The sequence below is a fragment of the Symphalangus syndactylus genome, chromosome 12, assembly GCF_028878055.3.
Source record: "Symphalangus syndactylus isolate Jambi chromosome 12, NHGRI_mSymSyn1-v2.1_pri, whole genome shotgun sequence".
Classification (NCBI taxonomy): domain Eukaryota; kingdom Metazoa; phylum Chordata; class Mammalia; order Primates; family Hylobatidae; genus Symphalangus; species Symphalangus syndactylus.
Genome location: NC_072441.2, coordinates 75,954,862 through 75,973,132, shown reverse-complemented (window position 1 = coordinate 75,973,132; position 18,271 = coordinate 75,954,862). Strand labels below are relative to the sequence as shown.

The window sequence follows — 18,271 nt, the reverse complement described above, 5'->3', positions numbered from 1 at the left end:
AAGAAAGGAAAAGAAAAAGAAAAAAGAAAGAAAGAACGAAAGAAAGAAGAAAGAAAAAGAAAAAGAAAAAGGAAGAAAGAAAGAAAGAAAGAAAGAAAGAAAGAAAGAAAGAGAAAGAAAGAAAGAAGGAAAGAAGGAAAAGAAAAGAGAAAATTCAAGTCCTGCCTTGTGAAATGCAGTATTGCATTTTCCCAAAGGGATCCCAAGGGAAACTTAACTACAAGATAAAGACAGACAAAAGGACATAAATTACAACTACTCTAGGTGCACATATTATTTTGTTTCTGAAATTGGTTTTAAAATATCTATGTCAGAGTTCATTTCTAGAACTTTATCTCTAGAAAACATTTTCACTTCTCAATACAGGAAAATGGAGATTGGAAAAATGAGGTTGGAAAATGATTTCCATGCTTACCTCTCAGCTTCTTTTTTCAACTTCCCTTTTTTCATCTCCATATCTTCACTGATACCTAGGAATCTCTGTTACATCACAGTCTTCAAGAGCTTTGCTCGCAGCGAATTAGTTAAGACATTAGCTTTCAAAAGTATATGATATTCTCTCACATGCATGTGTCTACTTTTAATAGGGCAAGCTATGTAAAGATTTTAAAACTCATTCCAGAAATTCCACATCTACTCTACCTATTTATGAGAACAGTCATGTCTCTAGACCAAGATAGAAATTCATAGTTAGGAAATAAATCCCTGTAGGGTTTTTCCACAGTCCCAATATGTCCCCTACTGTCCTGATTTTGGCAACAAAAATTTCCCATCCAGAAAAATCCTTCATTCCTGAGTAAGTTGAAAGATGGGTCACCCTATTTCTATCTGTGTCTCTTTCTTTCATAATTGGCTCATAATTATAGCAGTCACAATTTTGAAAAATTTTATTTTACTGAATTACTCATTGCTGTTTTCTCATTTTTTAAATAATAAACACTTATTAAGAAACATTGGAAATATACCGAAAATAGTAAACAATAAAACAGAAACCATTGGCAGAAATAGTCATTATTAAAATCTTAATATACTCCCTTCCAGTGTTGTTTCTGTTAATGCAAATTAAAAAATCAGAGATTCGCCTTTGTGAACCAGATCTCTTTTTACCTTTAGATATTGTTTGACAAATATATAGTTCAATCATCTATCCAAACTTCTCTTTTACAGACTCCATGCCAATTAACCTTCTCCTATGAAACTATTATTTCTTCACTTAGGATAAATATGGTTATTGACACACAAGCTTTCTTAGTTACATTGCAAACCAGTTGTGCGTCCCTAAATTTATACCAGTTGGATTTAGAATGATCATTACTAAAGAGGCTTAGTCTTATCTCTTGCAATTTGCTTCTTCCTTCTTAAATTCAATTCTTGTAATGTAACTATAATTTGGGGGCATCTTTTTGCCTCATATTCAAATTCTTTTTCAAACTGAGGTACATTTCTATATTTCTGTATTTGTATATTGCATATAATAGTATAGAAAACAATAATGAGATTATAGTGTACATAAAAGTTTTGAAGTATAATTAAATATTTAATATATAAATATATTAAATATGTATAAAATATCTGACTAGTAATAAGATAATAATGTATCTACCTCCGAGTTTTAAAACTAGGACTTTGAAATACCAGCAAAGGCCACCTGCTTTGACCAGCATTTCTTTTCTCTGCCTGCTTTAATCATGTCTTGGGTCCTGACAAATTTGCCCCCAGATCTCTCCCAAATCACTCTCCAACTCTGTTCTATGTTTCAGGAAAATAACATTTATTTCCCAGTCTCCTTTGCCCTCCAGTTTCCCAGGAAGCTATCCAGTGAGAGATGCCATAAAAGCCTGCATCTTCTCTGTAGGACTACTTCCCACCAGATAGCCCCTCCATCCATGGACCCAATTCCCATTAGCTCTAGCAACCTGCCTGAAGTCCTGGCCTCTTGGTTCTGATAATAACACCTTCTCCCATTATCCTTCTAGTTCTAGGGGCAGTACTCGTTTCTTGCTGTTGAGCTGCTGACTCACCAACCCTGGTTTGGCATCCATCACTTGTGTAATCAATCACCTGTATTAAATCACCTCTGCTTGAAAGACTAAGAATAGTTTCTGATTTATAAGCAAACACTGAAAGCTCTTCTATTTCTTGTTTGCTAAACAAGGTTTGTCAAAGTTAAATATTTTATTTTATTGAATTCAATTTTGCCTCTCCTACAATGATGATTTGCTTTTCCTCCTTTAACTTGTTTTTTTTTTTTTTTTTTATTATACTTTAGGGTTATAGGGGACATGTGCACAATGTGCAGGTTTGTTACATATGTATCCATGTGCCACGTTGATTTCCTGCACCCATTAACTCGTCATCCAGCATTAGGTAGATCTCCTAATGCTGTCCCTCACCCCTCCCCCAACCCCACAACAGTCCCCAGAGTGTGATGTTCCCCTTCCTGTGTCCATGAGTTCTCATTTTCAATTCCCACCTGTGAGTGAGAACATGTGGTGTTTGGTTTGTTGTCCTTGTGATAGTTTACTGAGAATGATGTTTTCCAGTTTCATCCATGTCCCTACAAAGGATATGAACTCATCCATTTTTTTCTTTTTTTATGGCTGCATAGTATTCCATGGTGTATATGTGCCACATTTTCTTAATCCAGTCTATCGTTGTTGGACATTTGGGTTGGTTCCAACTCTTTGCTATTGTGAATAGTGCCGCAATAAACATACGTGTGCATGTGTCTTTATAGCAGCATGATTTATAGTCCTTTGGGTATATACCCAGTAATGCGATGGCTGGGTCAAATGGTATTTCTAGTTCTAGATCCCTGAGGAATCGCCACACTGACTTCCACAATGGTTGAACTAGTTTACAGTCCCACCAACAGTGTAAAAGTGTTCCTATTTCTCCACATCCTCTCCAGCACCTGTTGTTTCCTGATTTTTTAATGATGGCCATTCTAACTGGTGTGAGATGGTATCTCACTGTGGTTTTGATTTGCATTTCTCTGATGGCCAGTGATGATGAGCATTTCTTCATGTGTTTTTTGGCTGCATAAATGTCTTCTTTTGAGAAGTGTCTGTTCATGTCCTTTGCCCACTTTTTGATGGGGTTGTTTGTTTTTTTCTTGTAAATTTGTTTGAGTTCATTGTGGATTCTGGATATTAGCCCTTTGTCAGATGAGTAGGTTGCAAAAATTTTCTCCCATTCTGTAGGTTGCCTGTTCACTCTGATGGTAGTTTCTTTTGCTGTGCAGAAGCTCTTTAGTTTAATGAGATCCCATTTGTCAATTTTGGCTTTTGTTGCCATTGCTTTTGGTGTTTTAGACATGAAGTCCTTGCCCAAGCCTATGTCCTGAATGGTATTGCCTACGTTTTCTTGTAGGATTTTAATGGTTTTAGGTCTAACATTTAAGTCTTTAATCCATCTTGAATTAATTTTTGTATAAGGTGTAAGGACAGGATCCAGTTTCAGCTTTCTACATATGGCTAGCCAGTTTTCCCAGCACCATTTATTAAACAGGGAATCCTTTCCCCATTTCTTGTTTTTGTCAGGTTTGTCAAAGATCAGATAGTTGTAGATATGCGGCATCATTTCTGAGGGCTCTGTTATGTTCCATTGATCTATGTCTCTGTTGTGGTACCAGTACCATGCTGTTTTGGTTACTGTAGCCTTGTAGTACAGTTTGAAGTCAGGTAGGGTGATGCCTCCAGCTTTGTTCTTTTGGCTTAGGATTGACTTGGTGGTGCGGGCTCTTTTTTGGTTCCATATGAACTTTAAAGTAGTTTTTTCCAATTCTGTGAAGAAAGTCATTGGTAGCTTGATGGGGATGGCATTGAATCTATAAATTACCTTGGGCAGTATGGCCATTTTCACGATATTGATTCTTCCTACCCATGCGCATGGAATGTTCTTCCATTTGTTTGTATCCTCTTTTATTTCATTGAGCAGTGGTTTGTAGTTCTCCTTGAAGAGATCCTTTACATCCCTTGTAAGTTGGATTCCCAGGTATTTTACTCTCTTTGAAGCAATTGTGAATGGGAGTTCACTCATGATTTGGCTCTCTGTTTGTCTGTCATTGGTGTACAGGAATGCTTGTGATTTTTGTACATTGATTTTGTATCCTGAGACTTTGCTGAAGTTGCTAATCAGCTTAAGGAGATTTTGGGCTGAGACAGTGGGGTTTTCTAGATATACAATCCTGTCATTTGCAGACAGGGACAATTTGACTTCCTCTTTTCCTAATTGAATACCCTTTATTTCCTTCTCCTGCTTGATTGCTCTGGCCAGAACTTCCAGCACTATGTTGAATAGGAGCGGTGAGAGAGGGCAGTTTGAAAACTTGTGCCAGTTTTCAGAGGGAATGCTTCCAGTTTTTGCCCATTCAGTATGATATTGGCTGTGGGTTTGTCATAGGTAGCTCTTATTATTTTGAGATACGTCCCATCAATACCTAATTTATTGAGAGTTTTTAGCATGAAGCGTTGTTGAATTTTGTCAAAGGCCTTTTCTGCATCTGTTGAGATAATCACGTGGTTTTTGTCTTTGGTTCTGTTTATATGCTGGATTACATTTATTGATTTGCGTATGTTGAACCAGCCTTGCATCCCAGGGATGAAGCCCACTTGATCATCGTGGATAAGCTTTTTGATATGCTGCTGGATTCGGTTTGCCAGTATTTTATGGAGGATTTTTGCATCAATGTTCATCAAGGATATTGGTCTGAAATTCTCTTTTTTGGTTATGTCTCTGACAGGCTTTGGTATCAGGACGATGCTGGCTTCATAAAATGTGTTAGGGAGGATTCCCTCTTTTTCTATCGATTGGAATAGTTTCAGAAGGAATGGTACCAGTTCCTCCTTGTACCTCTGGTAGAATTCGGCTGTTAATCCATCAGGTCCTGGACTCTTTTTGGTTGGTAATCTATTGATTATTGCCACAATTTCAGAACCTGTTATTGGTCTATTCAGAGATTCAACTTCTTCCTGATTTAGTCTTGGGAGGGTGTATTTGTCGAGGAATTTATCCATTTCTTCTAGATTTTCTAGTTTATTTGCATAGAGTTGTTTGCAGTATTCTCTGATGGTAGATTGTATTTCTGTGGGATCGGTGGTGATATCCCCTCTTTCATTTTTTATTGCATCTATTTGATTCTTCTCTCTTTTCTTCTTTATTAGTCTTGCTAGCGGTCCATCAATTTTGTTGATCGTTTCAAAAAACCAGCTCCTGGATTCATTAATTTTTTGAAGGGTTTTTTGTGTCTCTATTTCCTTCAGTTCTGCTCTGATTTTGGTTTTTTCTTGCCTTCTGCTAGCTTTTGAATGTGTTTGCTCTTGCTTTTCTAGTTCTTTTAATTGTGATGTTAGGGTGTCAATTTTGGATCTTTCCTGCTTTCTCTTGTGGGCATTTAGTGCTATAAATTTCCCTCTACACACTGCTTTGAACGTGTCCCAGAGATTCTGGTATGTTGTGTCTTTGTTCTCGTTGGTTTCAAAGAACATCTTTATTTCTGCCTTCATTTCATTATGTACCCAATAGTCATTCAGGAGCAGGTTGCTCAGTTTCCATGTAGTTGAGCAGTTTTGAGTGAGTTTCTTAATCCTGAGTTCTAGTTTGATTGCACTGTGGTCTGAGAGACAGTTTGTTATAATTTCTGTTCTTTTACATTGGCTGAGGAGAGCTTTACTTCCAACTATGTGGTCAATTTTGGAATAGGTGTGGTGTGGTGCTGAAAAAAATGTATATTCTGTTGATTTGGGGTGGAGAGTTCTGTAGATGTCTATTAGGTCCACTTTGTGTAGAGCTGAGTTCAATTCCTGGATATCCTTGTTAACTTTCTGTCTCGTTGATCTGTCTAGTGTTGACAGTGGGGTGTTAAAATCTCCCATTATTATTGTGTGGGAGTTTAAGTCCCTTTGTAAGTCACTGAGGACTTGCTTTATGAATCTGGGTGCTCCTGTGTTGGGTGCATATACATTTAGGATAGTTATCTCTTCTTGTTGAATTGATCCCTTCACCAATATGTAATGGCCTTCTTTGTCTCTTTTGATCTTTGTTGGTTTAAAGTCTATTTTATCAGAGACTAGGATTGCAACCCCTGCCTTTTTTTGTTTTCCATTTGCTTGATAGATCTTCCTCCATCCCTTTATTTTGAGTCTATGTGTGTCTCTGCACGTGAGATGGGTTTCCTCAATACAGCACACTGATGGTTCCTGAATCCTTATCCAGTTTGCCAGTCTGTGTCTTTTAATTGGAGCATTTAGCCCATTTACATTTAATGTTAATATTGTTATTTGTGAATCTGATCCTGTCATTATGATGTTAGTTGGTTATTTTGCAGTTTCTTCCTAGCCTCGATGGTCTTTACAATTTGGCATGTTTTTGCAGTGGCTGGTACCGGTTGTTCCTTTCCATGTTTAGTGCTTCCTTCAGGAGCTCTTTTAGGGCAGGCCTGGTGGTGACAAAATCACTCAGCGTTTGCTTTTCTGTAACGTATTTTATTTCTCCTTCACTTATGAAGCTTAGTTTGGTGGGATAGGAAATTCTGGGTTGAAAATTCTTTTCTTTAAGAATGTTGAATATCGGCCCCCACTCTCTTCTGGCTTGTAGAGTTTCTGCCGAGAGATCAGCTGTTAGTCTGATGGGCTTCCCTTTGTGGGTAACCCGACCTTTCTCTCTGGCTGCCCTTAACATTATTTCCTTCATTTCAACTTTGGTGAATCTGACAATTATGTGTCTTGGAGTTGCTCTTCTCAAGGAGTATCTTTGTGGCGTTCTCTGTATTTCTTGAATCTGAATGTTGGTCTGCCTTGCTAGATTGGGGAAGTTCTCCTGGATAATATCTTGCAGAGTGTTTTCCAACTTGGTTCCATTCTCCCCATCATTTTCAGGTACACCAATCAGACGTAGGTTTGGTCTTTTCACATAGTCCCAAATTTCTTGGAGGCTTTGTTTATTTCTTTTTTTTCTTTTTTCTCTAGACTTCCCTTCTCGCTTCATTTCATTCATTTCATCTTCCATCAGCGATACCCTTTCTTCCAGTTGATCGCATCTGCTACTGAGGCTTCTGCAATCTTCGCGTAGTTCTCGAAACTTGGCTTTCAGCTCCATCAGCTCCTTTAAGCCCTTCTCTCCATTGGTTATTCTAGTTATCCATTCTCCTAATTTTTTTTCAAAGTTTTTAACTTCTTTGCTGTTGTTTTCAATTTCCTCCCGTTGCTCAGAGTAGTTTGATCGTCTGAAGCCTTCTTCTCTCAGCTCATCAAAGTCATCCTACATCCAGCTTTGTTCCATTGCTGTTGAGGTACTTTGTTCCTTTGGAGGAGGAGAGATGCTCTGCTTTTTAGCGTTTCCAGCTTTTCTGCTCTGCTTTTTCCCCATCTTTGTGGTTTTATCTACTTTTGGTCTTTGATGATGGTGATGTACAGATGGGTTTTTGGTATGGATGTCCTTTCTGTTTGTTAGTTTTCCTTCTACCAGACAGGACCCTCAGCTGCAGGTCTGTTGGAGTTTACTAGAGGTCCACTCCAGACCCTGTTTGCCTGGGTGTCAGCAGCGGTGGCTGCAGAACAGTGGATTTTCGTGAGACCACAATTTCAGCTGTCTGATAGTTCCTCTGGAAGTTTTGTCTCAGAGGAGTACCCAGCCGAGTGAGGTGTCAGTCTGTCCCTACTGGGGGGGTGCCTCCCAGTTAGGCTGCTCGGGGGTGAGGGACCTACTTTAGGAGGCAGTCTGTCCGTTCTCAGATCTCCAGCTGCATGCTGGGAGAACCACTACTCTCTTCAAAGCTGTCAGTCAGACAGGGACATTTAATTCTGAGGAGGTTCCTGCTGACTTTTTGTTTGTCTGTGCCCTGCCCCCAGAGGTGGAGCCTACAGAGGCAGGCAGGCCTCCTTGAGCTGTGGAGGGGTCCACCCAGTTCGAGAGTCCTGGCTGCTTTGTTTACCTAAGCAAGCCTGGGCAATTGTGGGCACCCCTCCCCCAGCCTCGCTGCTGCCTTGCAGCTTGATCTCAGACTGCTGTGCTAGCAATCAGCGAGACTCCATGGGCATAGGACCCTCCGAGCCACGTGTGGGACACAGTCTCCTAGTGTGCCGTTTTCCAGGCCATTTGGAAAAGCACAGTATTGAGCTGGGACTGACCGGATATTCCAGGTGCCGTCTGTTACCCCTTTCTTTGACTAGGAAAGGGAACTTCCTGACCCCTTGTGCTTCCCGAGTGAGGCAATGCCTCGCCCTGCTTCGGCTTGTGCACAGTACACTGCACCGACTGTCCTGCACCCACTGTTTGGCATTCCCTAGTGAGATGAAACCGGTACCTCAAGCAGAAATGCAGAAATCACCCGTCTTCTGTGTCACTCAGCCTGGGAGCTGGAGACAGGAGCTGTTCCTGTTCGGCCATCTTGGCTCCACCCCTCCCTTTAACTTGTTAATGTGATGAATTATACATAGATTTTTTTCTATTGTTAGAAATACTTGCATTCATGGAATAAACACAATTTTCATACTATATCATCTTTTTTATAGAGTTGTGAGCTTAATTTGCTAACTTTTAATTTAAAATGTTTGCCATTAGGTTCATGAGGAAAGTTGGCATCTAATTTTCCTGTCTTACACATTTTTCGTATAACATTGGTATCAAGGTTGTATAGGCCTCATAAAATGAACTAACAAATGGACCTTTTTTTATGCTGGAGTTGTTTTTATAAAATGGAAATAATCCATTTCTTGAAAAATATTTGATAGAATTCACCAGTAAAAATGTCTGGGCCTGATGGTTCTCTTCTTCTAAGAAGAATTTGGAACTTATAATTAAAGCTCCTTTAATGTATTAGAGAACTTTCCAGGTTTCCTTGAACATTAATAAATTCCAGTGATGAAAAGCACTCAGATATCAAATATAACCTTTCCCCAATTCAATTTTTCTTTTGCAGATCTAATTAAGTACTCTAATTTTTCAATCTCTCACATATCCATTTTCCTTTCCTCCTCTGTACTGTCTTCAGCATAATTTTTTTAGTCTAACTTCCAACTCACTTATTTTCTTTTTGGTTCTATCCAATATTGTGTTTAACCTGTCCATTTAGTTTTTAATTTTCGTTATATTTTTTATTTCTAAAAGATCTCTTAAATTCAGTTTCAATCTGTTTAATATAAGATACATACACTGTCTCAATTTATATTCCTGGCACACCTCATTGATTTTTTAAACATATTAAACATAGCTTTTATAGTTATATAATCATTCTAATATCTGAAATCTTTATGGGCATAATTCTGTTTCTGCACATGATGTTTATTTCCTCATGAGTTTTGTAAGAGTCTTACTTTTTTCTCAATTTGGATGAAATTTTACCTGTGGCCATTCTTTGAGACATGGGGTGAATGTGGGTTTCTCCAAAGACATTTTGCCTTGGTCTTGTGTTTGGAGGTAATACCAACATGGGATAACCATAAAATAGATTATCAGTTTGATGTGTGCGGTTCTTTTTAATTATACTTACAGTGAAAATTTAAACTACAGATTCATGTGAAGATGGCCTTGTAATTTTTGTCTAAATAGCACCGAGTTTGAGGCAGGAAAATTTCCTGGTTGTCTCCCACTGAGGAACAGGTTTTTATCTAGTTTATCCTTTCACTGAAATTATAGTCCTTTGTATCTCTGGCTTTCAGCAGTTTTCTCCTGTAAGACTGTTATACTGGGCAGGCACTAGGTTTTGTCTCACACTGTCCCATATCCCAGGTGGTCATAAAAATTGAAGCTCAGGGTAATAGGGCCGGGACTGTCCTTATGGAAGCCTCTGGTTTGGGGGTCTGCATACCTCTCTGGATTTATGTATTCTCCTTATGCTTGGCCTATGTGGTTCACCTTAATTTCTATTCAAGTCAATAATATACTTTTGAAAAATGACATGTACATTTTATCTGGTATTTGTAGATTTTATATAGCAGGATAGTGATTCAGCAAATCTAGTCTACCACAATGCTAGGAATAGACTTCCCCTAATTTTTGAAAACATTATATCAAATCATGTTTATTGCCATTAATAGTCTTATAAATGTGATTTTAAGTAACTGCATTTTGTTATAGCTCGTTGTGTTTGTATATTTAACTAATTCACCCTACCTCATGTTTTTTGGAAGTGAAGGTTGTACTCAACCCACTGTATTAAGTAATACTACAGTAAACATCAATCCATATATGCATTAATAATGATTTCCAAGAAAGTAGTGACACATGGTCATAATCATCTTTGAGGCTGATGGTACGTATTTTCAAATTGCCTCCCAGAAATAATGATACTAATTTGTGCTCTAATCAGCCGAATATGAAAGTGTCATCTTTCTGTTCTCCAATCAGTACAGAACAACTACCACTGTTTTTATACCTACAAATCTGGCAAAGATGTGAGAAGGCATTTTATTGTTTCAATTTGTATTTCTTTGGTGTCCAATGTACTAAATTACTCTTTTCCTATTTATCATCCATTTCAAACAAAATGTAAACCATTTTTAAATGTTTTTATATTAATGCAAATCATAAATCACTACTTTATTCAATTTCCTAAGCAAAATTATATGTTTTCCTATTTATATATTTTATATTACATCATTCTGCCTTACATTTATATCCTAAAAACTGTCAGAATTATATAATAATTATGAACAGTTGATTATAAATAATGTCTTTATTAGGATATTTCTCCATAAATCTAAATTTCATCAATCTTTATTTAAATATCTCTACACAATTTCCTCTTGTATTATATTAATAATTGCAGATACGCTTCTTTTTGCTATTTCTATTAATTCTTTCCTATTCCAATTGTCTGTTAGTCTCCCATTTTCTCCCATAAAATGAATAAAAATTTTACTATCAGATTCTGTGATACATTACTTCTTATTCCCAGCCTTCAACATTTTAAGAATTCAGATTGACCTTTCCTGCCATTCTTATTTCAAGTTATCGGCATTTCAATACTTGGGAAATCTCATCAACTGTTTAACAGTGCATATCTTACTGGCTCATTATTTATTTCAGTTTAATCTTTCTTATTTTCATTCAACTTTTTTCTCAGTAATACAACTTTTTCAAGCTATGCATTTCTCCAAATAGCAGCCATAACCCTTATATGCCCTCTTTCAATGACAACAACAAAAGTGTGCTAGGCTTCTTGGAAGAGAATAATTATACCAATTTAAGAAGGAGAAAATTGATGTACTGATAAACAAATGGGCATCTTAAGATCATGTTTCTCACAAGTAAGGCAGTTCCAGAAATTCCTGGGACCCTAATGGGTTTTATTCTAAATAGGTTAAACATATCACTTAAAAGATTGTTTTCTACAGTTCTCTAATATTGCTTACAATTGTCCACATTTCCGTGTTTATAAACTTGTCCCCTTTTTTTTATGGAGTTTTGCTGTTGTTGCCCAGGCTGGAGCCAGGCTGGAGTACAATTGCGTGATCTTGGCTCACTGCAACCTCCACCTCCCAGGTTCAAGCAATTCTTCTACCTCAGCCTTCTGAGTAGCTGGGATTACAGGTGCGTGCCACTACACCTGGCTAATTTTTTGTATTTTAGTAGAAACAGGGTTTCACCATTTTGGCCAGGCTGGTCTCGAACTCCTGACCTCAGGTGATCCACCAGCCTTGGCCTCCCAAAGTGCTAGGATTACAGGCGTGAGCCACTGCGCCCGGCCTTATACTTGCCCACTTTTTAATTCTAAGACCTTGCTACTCAGTGAGGGATCCTGGGACTAATACCATCAGCTTGACTTGAGGGCCTGTTTGAAAGCAGACTCAGAATCTGCAATTTATCAGGATCCCCAGGTAATTTGTATGTGCAGTCTAGTTTGGTAGATCTGCTCTGGCAGACTGGAAGACTCTTCTATCTGCCTCATGTAAGATGCAAGTGACATTATTAGGTAATCAAGCGAAAGATCACATTTTTTCAATAAGAAAGAGACACTGACGATTATTTTGAGTGGCAAAACAGGTTATTCAGTCCCAGTTTAAAATGGAAATGACAGAGACCAAGATCAACAGTTTTAATTTGAGATGTGCCTGCGATGCAATTACATTTGCTGAATGAAACTGCTTCAGTAATTAGATGCAGGTTTCTTCTCTCTTCTTTCTGAGATGTAGAGAGGACACAGTAGACGCATGGAACTTAAAGAACTAGATGCCAGCTAACAAAACATGCTATCCAGACTCTTTCATTTCACCATATTGCTTTCTTGAAAACATAGGACAGTGCCAGTTTAGCACTGAAAAAAATCAGTTCTCCTAATTCTAAAAAGAGGAGACAGCCAGGCATGGTGGGTCACTAAAAATACAAAAAATTAGCTGGGCATGGTGGTGCATGCCTGTAATCCCAGCTACTTGGGAGGCTGACGCAAAAGAATCACTTAAACCCGGGTGGTGAAGGTTGCAGTGTGCTGAGATAGTGCCATTGCACTCCCGCCTGGGCAACAAGAGTGAAACTCCGTCTCAAGAAAAAAAAAAGAGAGAGAGAGAGAGAGACAAACTGTAATTTTATTTCAGAAGTTTTATAGGGTACTATTTCCAATTCTTTTTTTCTTACTCCATTAAAGTGTAATTAGCAGTATGTGAAAATTTCCACTTTATCCTCAATCAGTAGCCTCTCCTTCCAATTAGCATATTTTTTTCTATTAACTTTGTAAAGTGGAATTCTTGTTTTACACATACCCCTGGAAAGTATACTTAAACTGTGAGACCCTGGGATTTTATATTTCCAAATAGAAGACACCATTCTCTTGTATCACAAAATGTACTTAAGATGGTTTGGATTATATTTAAATATTCTTGAATGAAATAGACTTAGTGACTGAAGCCAATTATTATATTTTTCCACACCAAAATAAATGCAATAGGAAAAGATGACAGTTCTATCTAGTATTCTTGCTTCAATATTGCACAAATTAGAAACATACATATTCTGTTATGTTATGGGGTCTAGGGCTTTGGGAGGACAAGGCTTCAGGCAGCCATAAGTGAGATCTTTTCTCAATAATAATAATAAAAGTAAAAAGAAATATATTTAATCAATATATGCACACACATGGGTTTATCATGACACACATGACATGTGTGTACAGTGAAAAAAAAAGAGTAAATCTAGAAACCTGTATTGCCTCAATAGCTTGCTAAGTACTTCAATATGCATGTTTATTTCAACAATTTTGTGTTAAGCTTCAGTGGTAAATAAGCAGAGTACACTGACCATAATGAATACTTCTTTTGATGAGGGTTATCACTACACAATTAAAATATGATATAGTTGGCTGGGCACATTGGCTCACACCTATAATCCCAGCACTTTGGGAGGCCGAGGCAGGTGGATCACCTGAGGACGGGAGTTCGATACCAGCCTGACCAACATGGAGAAACCCCATCTCTATTAAAAATACAAAATTAACCAGGCGTGGTGGTACATGCCTGTAATCCTAGCTACTCAGGACGCCGAGGCAGGAGAATCACTTGAACCCGGGAGGCAGAGGTTGTGGTGAGCCGAGATAGCACCATTGCACTCCAGCCTGGGCAACAAGAGCAAAACTCCGTCTCAAAAAAACAATAATAATAAATATATATATATTATATATATAAAAAATAACATATATATGATATAGTTTAGAGTTAAATACTGACTGCTCTTGGGAACTTTGAGGTATTCTGAGGGATATAAATAACACGAAGAGAACAGCACATTGGCTTGTGGCAGGTTAGAGTCTGCTACCTGTGTGAATACTTGCTTTTCATGAACTATGAGGATCCCCTTAGCTTTTGAACCACTTCTACTTGTGTTTAAATTTATCCTTTAATTTTGAGGTTTGACAGGCTCTGCCCTTCTGTTATGCTTGAGTCTGGCTTTTCCTACTCTGACTCACTTTGATTCTTGACCTCTGAATCTTATTCCTATTTTACAATAAACACACATGGCACATATGCCAATGAGTAGAGTGGAAGAGGGAAAAATTTCCAAGGAACCATGTTTAATTTTGTTCCTTTCACAAACCAGACACCATAACAGAAATTTTAGGAATATGTGCATGTTCAGTAGCCTTCAATGCAATTACACTGGTTATTACAAAGTGTTGGATAATCAATATTTTTTAAAGATTCACTAGTCCCTTCTCATAATTTTAGAACTTTGGGAAGTAATAATACAAATGTATTTTTAGCTGTGTCCTTTAATCTTTTACTGTTTCCTCTATGTGTGGTGTTTGGTTTGTGTGTGTGTGATAATTATTATAAAGATCAGAGGCTAACAGAGGTGTTTATCACGAACTTTTAAATTTTTTTATTTTTATTTTTTATTTCTTTTAAGAGACAGAGTCTCACGGTGTCACCCAGGCTGGATGCAGTGGCACCAGCTCAGCTCACTGCAACCTCCATCTTCAGGGTTCAAGCAATTCTGCTGCCTCAGCCTCCCAAGTAGCCGGGACTACAGGAGGGCACCACCATGCCCCACTAATTTTTGTATTTTTGGTAGAGATGGGGTTTCACCATATTGACCAGGCTGGTCTTGAACTCCTGACCTCATGATCCGCCCGCCTCAGCTTCCCTAAGTCTGGGATTACAGGCGTGAGCCACCACACCCGGCTGCATGACCTTTTAACTTGTCTCATACACTCAACCTACTCAAGATATACCTTCCAAAGTGAAAAATTATGGCACTTTGCAGCCCTGACCACTAATTGAGAACTTTGATGCTTTGGATTTTGGAGACCTCATTTTATCACCTGGTCCTTTTACTTTATGACTTGTCATCCTGCCACCTTTTGATGGGATTGAGATCAAGATAATAATTCCCAACTGGTCAGGAATATTGTGCCCCTTTGTTTTTATATCCAGATGCAATAGAGCCTCTGACACACCACTACTATTGTTCTTAGGATTTGGAACAAAATGCTTCTTTCTTTGACAAAATAAATGTTTTCTTTAAAGAACTCTTGATTGATCCTGGACCATTGTAGAAACTGAAGCCCTACCGATGCAAAAAAATATGACAATATGAGCTGCTTATCATGAAATAAGTGTTTTCCAATTAACTATCCTGCTTCATCAGCAGGTAGGAATAATAGAATCAATACCTATGTCTTCATGGGAAGTTCTCTATGGCCAGTAGATTAGTGAGGGAAAAATTGAGCCTGATTTACGGAAGTCACTGTACAACATCACAGCAACAGCCAAAAGTAGATTACTTAGGCATTATAACCTACTTGAATGCAATTTTAAAAGAAATTCAGCCTATGTAATTGGTTGTCCATGATGTCTAGAAGGAGAGATATTATTGATTTATACATGGCAGCTAATAATTTGTCTAGATAATTAGGGACTTGGGGCCAGGCTTGGTGGCTCACATCTGTAATCCCAGAACTTTGGGAGGACAAGACAGGTGGGTTGTCTGAGGTCAAGAGTTCAAAACCAGCCTGGCTAACATGGTGAAACTCCATCTTTACTAAAAATACAAAAATTAGCCAGGTGTGGTGGTGTGTGCCTGTAATCCTAGCTACTCAGGAGGCTGAGGCAGGAGAATCTCTTGAATCCAGGAGGCAGAAGTTGCAGTGAGCCAAGATTGCACCACTGCACTCCAGCCTGGGCAACAAAGCGAAACTCCATCTCAAAAAAAAAAAAAAAAAAAAGATAATTAGGGACTTGGAAGGACAAAGAATGAAGGATTGGTGGCAATGAGTTTTGGGGAAAAAATATATAGATGAACCACAGAAAATGAGCCACAGTGTAAGAATACTTGTGCTTAATATGAATGCTCACCAAACTATCATCAGGAAGGTTATCAAATAGATATGAAGGTATGAAGCAACCTCTTTCACCAGGCAATACATTGCTTGCTCAGAAGGCTAATAAACAGCAACATCGGTGGTAGCAGTAGAGAATACACATAGGTTTAGCAACATGTTTTACTTTACCACTCTCCCTTACCAAAGCCTATTTAGCTGTCAAGACTATTAGGTGTCCAACACACAAGCAACAAGGACCAAGGCTAAGCACACAATAACATATCCTGGGAGAATAAACCAGTCACCTTTTGTCAGACTTGTTGATTTTATTGGAGCTCCTCTATGATAAAGGCAACAAGGAATTTTGTAAATGGAATCTACCTTTATCCTTGAATTACATTTGCTTTACCTGACCTCATGTTTCTCTGATCACCACTCTCCATGGGTACATTGAATGCCTTATATATACTGCCATAATATCCTGTTCTACATCCTTCTATTAAAAGAACTTTTTGTATAACAAATGAGTAGATATTCATTGGACTCACCTGTTCCACCGTTTATTCTATCACTAACCAAAATTATTGTTATTATAGAATGGTGAATGTTTTATTAAAGACTCAATCACAGTGCCAGCTGGAGACAATGGCTTATAAGGTTGTACTCATGCTAGAGGATGTGGTGGTGTATCCTCTGAATTAGTAACTAAGTATAAGCTTGTCTGGTGTCTCCCATATAAAAAATACAACAATCTTTGATCTTTGTTATGAATGTTGAAGTGACTCCTTTTGTCATTACATCTAATGATCCACTCCAAATACTGTCTCTTGTCTCTGAGATTCTAGGTTTTTGCAGAATTAGTACCCAAGGGAAGAGTCTTAGCAGTATTCCATTTTACGATCTATTCTTCGTTAGAGGATGAGAGACTTCTATCTGGCCTTTTAGGTTGCCTGAGACCTTTAGACAGTCAAACATTTAAAATGCGGGTACACTGTTGCATGGGGTAGTAAATCTTGACCTTAAAACTGGTATTTGTAAGAAAAACAGAAAGAATTCAAGGATCCCCTTTGATGGCTCCTAATTCTATACAGTCCTGTAAATATTCATGAAGACTAGCCAGGCGTGGTAGTGCACACCTGTAATCCCAGCTACTCCAGAGGCTGAGGAAGAGAGTCACTTGAACCTGGGAGGCAGAGGTTGCAGTAAGCTGAGATCATGCCACTTCACTCCAGCCTGGGTGACAGAGGAAGACTCTGTCTCAAAAAAAAAAAAAAAGAAAAGAAAGAAACAAAAAAATTAACGAAGACTAATTGCCAAATCTTGGAAGCAACAAAGATGTCCTTCAATAGGTGACTACATAAGCAAACTGTGGTATATTCATACAGTGGAATATTATTCAGTGCTAAAAGGAAAAAACTATCAAGCCACAAAAAGATATAGAAAAAACAAATACATTTTGCTAAGTGAAAGAAGCCAGTCTGAAAAGGGTACATACTGTGATTTCAACTATACGACATTCTGGAAAAGGCCAAACTATAAAGACAGTAAAAAGATCCGTGGTTGTCTTTGCAGACGCTGCCATCACTGGGAGCCCTGTACTATCAGCCATGGTCAACTCCATCATGTTTTTTGACATCACCATCGATGGCAAGCCCTTGGGCCACGTCTCCATCAAACTGTTTGCAGACAAGATTCCAAAGACAGCAGAAAAATTTCATGCTCTGAGCACTGGAGAGAAAGGATTTTGTTATAAGGGTTCCTGCTTTCACAGAATTATTCCAGGGTTGATGTGTCAGGGTGGTGACTTCACAAGCCATAATGGCACTGGTGGCAAGTCCATCTATGGGGAGAAATTTGATGATGAGAACCCGATCCTAAAGCATACAGGTTCTGGTATCTTGTCCATGGCAAATGCTGGACCCAACACAAATCGTTCCCAGTTTTTCATCTGCACTGCCAAGACTGAGTGGTTGGATGGCAAGCATGTGGCCTTTGGCAAGGTGAAAGAACGCATGAATATTGTGGAAGCCATGGAGCACTTTGGGTACAGGAATAGCAAGACCAGCAAGAAGATCACCATTGCTGACTGTGGACAATTCTAATGAGTTTGACTTGTGTTTTATTTTAACCACCAGACCCATTCCTTCTGTAGCTCAGGAGAGCACCCCTCCACCACATTTGCTTGCAATATCCTAGAATCTTTGTGCTCTTGCTGCAGTTCCCTTTGGGTTCCATGTTTTCCTTGTTCCCTTCCATGCCTAGCTGGATTGCAGAGTTGAGTTAAGTTTATGATTATGAAATAAAAACTAAGTAACAACAACAACAACAACAACAAATCAATGGTTGCCAGGGGTTTGGGGATGGGTAGGGAGATAAATAGTTCTGAAACAGGTGATTTTTAGGAGATTGAAAATACTTTGGTAATAATGTAATGATGGGTACATGACATTATGCATTTTGCAAAACTCATAGACCTGTACCACACAAAGAGTGAACCCTAATGTAAACTGGGGGTGGGAT

The 18,271-nt window shown here is 38.4% G+C and overlaps 1 protein-coding gene across 1 annotated transcript; it reads left to right on the top strand.

The window, feature by feature from the left end:
• The first annotated feature begins 17,308 nt into the window (after positions 1–17,308).
• Positions 17,309–18,068, top strand: LOC129467874 (peptidyl-prolyl cis-trans isomerase A-like 4C). Its single transcript, XM_055252731.2, has one exon. The coding sequence runs from the start codon at positions 17,359–17,361 to the stop codon at positions 17,851–17,853; it is 495 nt and encodes a 164-aa protein (XP_055108706.2). The 5' UTR covers positions 17,309–17,358; the 3' UTR covers positions 17,854–18,068.
• Positions 18,069–18,271: the final 203 nt, after the last annotated feature.